General features: G+C 45.6%; 1 protein-coding gene across 1 annotated transcript; it reads left to right on the plus strand.

Moving 5' to 3' along the window:
• The first annotated feature begins 559 nt into the window (after nucleotides 1-559).
• LOC143783251 (uncharacterized) lies at nucleotides 560-3,250 on the plus strand. The gene is made up of 5 exons (XM_077271667.1): nucleotides 560-643; nucleotides 1,099-1,214; nucleotides 1,352-1,498; nucleotides 2,253-2,528; nucleotides 3,121-3,250. The coding sequence occupies exons 1-5, from the start codon at nucleotides 560-562 to the stop codon at nucleotides 3,248-3,250; spliced, it is 753 nt and encodes a 250-aa protein (XP_077127782.1).
• Nucleotides 3,251-3,869: the final 619 nt, after the last annotated feature.

The following is a 3,869-nucleotide window of genomic DNA, read 5'->3' on the forward strand; positions in this document are numbered from 1 at the left end:
CCTGATCAAAAAATAGCAAATGCAGCATTGAATATCTCTATTGCTTAATGCCCATAAAGTTCAAATAGTCATGTGCCGTGTCTATCAACGACAAATCCATGACAAAAAAAGCAACAGAGTACTGACAAACTGAACATAGTTCAGAGATCCCACAAGTAAATCAGTGGCCTCATTTCTCTCCTGATTAAACAGAACAGCACATCAATGAGTATACAGTCAAGTAGTTCCAAAAAAAGTTTCCACATAGCCATGGTACTTATCAGCCATTGTTCAGCTCACTCTATTGCACAACGTGTTTCCCTCTTAGATATTAGGGTATGTGCACACGTCAGGATTTTGTGCAGAATTTGTGCAGAATTTTCCTGAGATTTTCCTGAGGAAAATCTGGCACCACTCCCAGGAAATCCTTATGCGTTTTTTGTGCATTTTTTGTGCGTTTTTTAATGCGTTTTTTGTGCGTTTTTTAGAACACAAAGTTGGTTGTAAAAAAAAAAACTCCCATGAGGTCATTTCCTGGTCCAACCCCTCTTCTCCATTTTGCTTCCTTGTTGGATTCAACATGCCGCACCATCATCTTACTCCACAACAGAACCGGCTACTGTTGCATACGGCACTGCTTTTGCTGCACCACCACAGCGAGCAGGTAAGATAATGTCATTAGATGTGAACACTTTGCGTATTAGGCTGGTTTCACACTGTGTACAGCAGCCCGTTCAACACATACGTTTACGGGCTGCTGTAACGCAAGTGCTGACTTTGGCACATCGCTAGCGCAGATAGAGCATCTGCTAGCTCTATCAGCACTAGCAGTGACAGACACGGCAACGCTGCAGTCCGAGTCTCGGGGTCCGACCGTCACTCAAATGATGGCACATGGCTTGCGATGCGTCCGACATAGGAGTCAATGACGGCGCTAGCAGACTACGTTTCACCGCGTTACGCAGCGGTGTAACGAAATCCGGCTAACGGACTGGGGGAACGCAATGTTAACCCAGCCTTAGGCTGCGGAGATGCCGAGTTTATGACGCTGCGGATTGGCAGCAGTTTTCCATGCGTTGTACAGTTCCATGTAATAATACATTCTATATTCTCCCATAGGAGCAATCTCGGAGAAGAAGGAATAGCAGACGTCAAAAAAGGATGTGGGTTCATCCCATTATTCAGGAACGGGAGGAAAAGGGACACTTCCATGTCCTTTACTGGGATTTAAGGAGGTAAGATATAGGGAGAAATTGTATATTGACAGCTGATTTTATTTGTAACTTTTTATTGCGGTATACAACGTACATTATGTTTAAAATGTGTGTTTAAAATTATTTGACTTTAATTTTTTTTTTCTTTTTCTTTTCAGCTTTCCAGATAAATTTACTCAGTTTTGCCGGCTTTCCATTGAGGCATTTGATCGTCTTCTAATTCTTCTTGGTCCACACCTCAGTTATGAAGATACGGTCATGCGAAGAGCAATCTCTGCAGAGGAAAGGCTGCTCATCACCTTGCGGTAAGGCCTTGCTGCGAGTGCCCCCTAAATGCTGCCACAATGCTGCCAGTTTCCCTATTAATGCTGCCGCAATAGTGCGAGTGCCCCATAATGCTGCCAGTTCCCCCATAATGCTGCCGCAATGCTGCGATTGCCCCCATTATGCTGCCATAATGCTGCCAGTTCAACCATAATGCTGCCGCAATGCTGCGAGTGCCCCCATAATGCTGCCAGTTCCCCCATAGTGCTGCCGCAATGCTGCGAGTGCCCCCATTATGCTGCCACAATGCTGCCAGTTCCCCCATAATGCTGCCTCAATGCTGCGAGTGCCCCCATTATGCTGCCATAATGCTGCCAGTTCAACCATAATGCTGCCGCAATGCTGCGAGTGCCCCCATAATGCTGCCAGTTCCCCCATAGTGCTGCCGCAATGCTGCGAGTGCCCCCATTATGCTGCCACAATGCTGCCAGTTCCCCCATAATGCTGCCGCAATGCTGCGAGTGCCCCCATAATGCTGCCAGTTCCCCCACAGTGCTGCCGCAATGCTGCGAGTGCCCCCATTATGCTGCCACAATGCTGCCAGTTCCCCCATAATGCTGCCGCAATGCTGCGAGTGCCCCAATTATGCTGCCATAATGCTGCCAGTTCAACCATAATGCTGCCGCAATGCTGCGAGTGCCCCCATAATGCTGCCAGTTCCCCCATAGTGCTGCCACAATGCTGCGAGTGCCCCCATTATTAGTTATTCTAAAGAATTTTTTTTTCTCTCATCAGGTTTTTAGCTACAGGAGAGAGCTACACATCCCTGCACCTCCAATTTAGGCTAGGCAAATCCACCATCTCACAAATTGTACGGTGCACATGTACCGTCATCTGGCAGACGTTGCAGCCCATCGTGATGCCTTGCCCAACCGAGGAGACTTGGCTGCAGGTTGCAGCTGGTTTTCAAACTGTGGCCAATTTCCCCAACTGCGTAGGTGCTGTTGATGGCAAACATGTAAGGGTTCAGCAGCCACCACGATCAGGATCAAGCTTCTTTAATTATAAGAAGTATTTTTCTGTTGTCCTGATGGCGGTGGCTGACGCACATTACAAGTTTGTTGCCATCGACGTCGGTGCTTATGGCAGTTCTGGGGACTCTCGGGTGCTGCAAATTCTTCGAGATGGCGGCACGCTCCCAGCCCCAAGACCTTTGCCGGGTTCCACACATCCAGTGCCCTTTGTGATGGTATTGGATGAGGCATTTCCCTTAAAGCCCAACCTGCTGCGCCCATACCCACGAAGAGCACTGGATGATCGGCGTAGGATTTTTAATTACAGGCTGTGCCGTGCACGAAGATATGTGGAATGTACCTTCGGGATCATGTGTAGTCGGTGGAGGATTTTTCACACTGCCATCCAGTTAGATCCGGAGACCGTGGACACTGTGATAAAGGCATGCTGTGTGCTCCACAACTATGCTCGGGAATACAGCACAGAGGTAGTTGAGGAGCCACAGGTGTCGGAATTAGTTGCAGTGGACAACTTTGGTCAAGGAAGGCAATGTAACTCAGGTGTGCGTGTGAGAGAAACATTCGCAGACTACTTCATGAGTCCTGAAGGTGCCGTGCACTGGCAATACTCTTGTGCCGGTGTTGAGCAGCCTGAACTGCAGAGAAGATCGGATGCCTAAACCGAATCAAGGCCCAAGCCTGGACGTCAGCGATAACAGCAGAGAACATATGATGGCCAAACCCATACAAATAAGGAACCAGTCTGTACGGCAGAGATGATAACAACAGAGAAAATGCGAGGCCTAATCCCTATCTAGCAAAGCCTATTTCCTATCTACCAAGGCCCCTTTTTAATCATCAATATGAAAGCAAATAATCGTTAATAAATACAAAATATGATTTTAATAATTATCGTTTCCATGTTTGGTTTTTTTGTTAATGTTGCTTCATCAGATCACATTATCCGGTCTTCACATTTTGTAATCATTCCAACTCAGAGTAGTATAACAAAACTTTTTTTATTAAATTAAAAAATAATTTTATTACATAACAGAAAATGTTGTGAAGATTATTAAAGGAAGATACATTAGCTGATGTAATATCCAAAAATCAATAACAAAATTTTTTTTTCAATAAACTTATATATTTTTTTAAAAAAAACGTAAATAACTTATTCACATTTGGGCTGGAACTCTCATCACAGTAAAACATTGTCTACACTCCCATCTCTACTCAAAAAGGAGGAGACATCAAATCTCAAAAATTGTGATATTCCGGTTGGTATCCATAATCCGTAAATGAGTCATGTTGGGAGGAGAGACTGGAATTGGGTGTACTGGTACGATGGCCAGTTGCTGTAGATCCAGGTGTATGGCCATAACTGTAGGCCTCTACGTGG

This window comes from Ranitomeya variabilis, chromosome 6 (genome assembly GCF_051348905.1).
Source record: "Ranitomeya variabilis isolate aRanVar5 chromosome 6, aRanVar5.hap1, whole genome shotgun sequence".
Taxonomy (NCBI): Eukaryota; Metazoa; Chordata; class Amphibia; order Anura; family Dendrobatidae; genus Ranitomeya; species Ranitomeya variabilis.

What these genes read in the sequence shown, in the direction of transcription:
- LOC143783251 (XM_077271667.1), top strand. Translation starts at nt 560, where the DNA reads ATGCCGCACCATCATCTTACTCCACAACAGAACCGGCTACTGTTGCAT. An exon ending in CTTTACTGGGATTTAAGGAG is followed by an intron (nt 1,215 to 1,351) that starts GTAAGATATAGG and finishes TTTTCTTTTCAG; the next exon opens with CTTTCCAGATAAATTTACTC. An exon ending in AGCTTCTTTAATTATAAGAA is followed by an intron (nt 2,529 to 3,120) that starts GTATTTTTCTGT and finishes GGTGTTGAGCAG; the next exon opens with CCTGAACTGCAGAGAAGATC.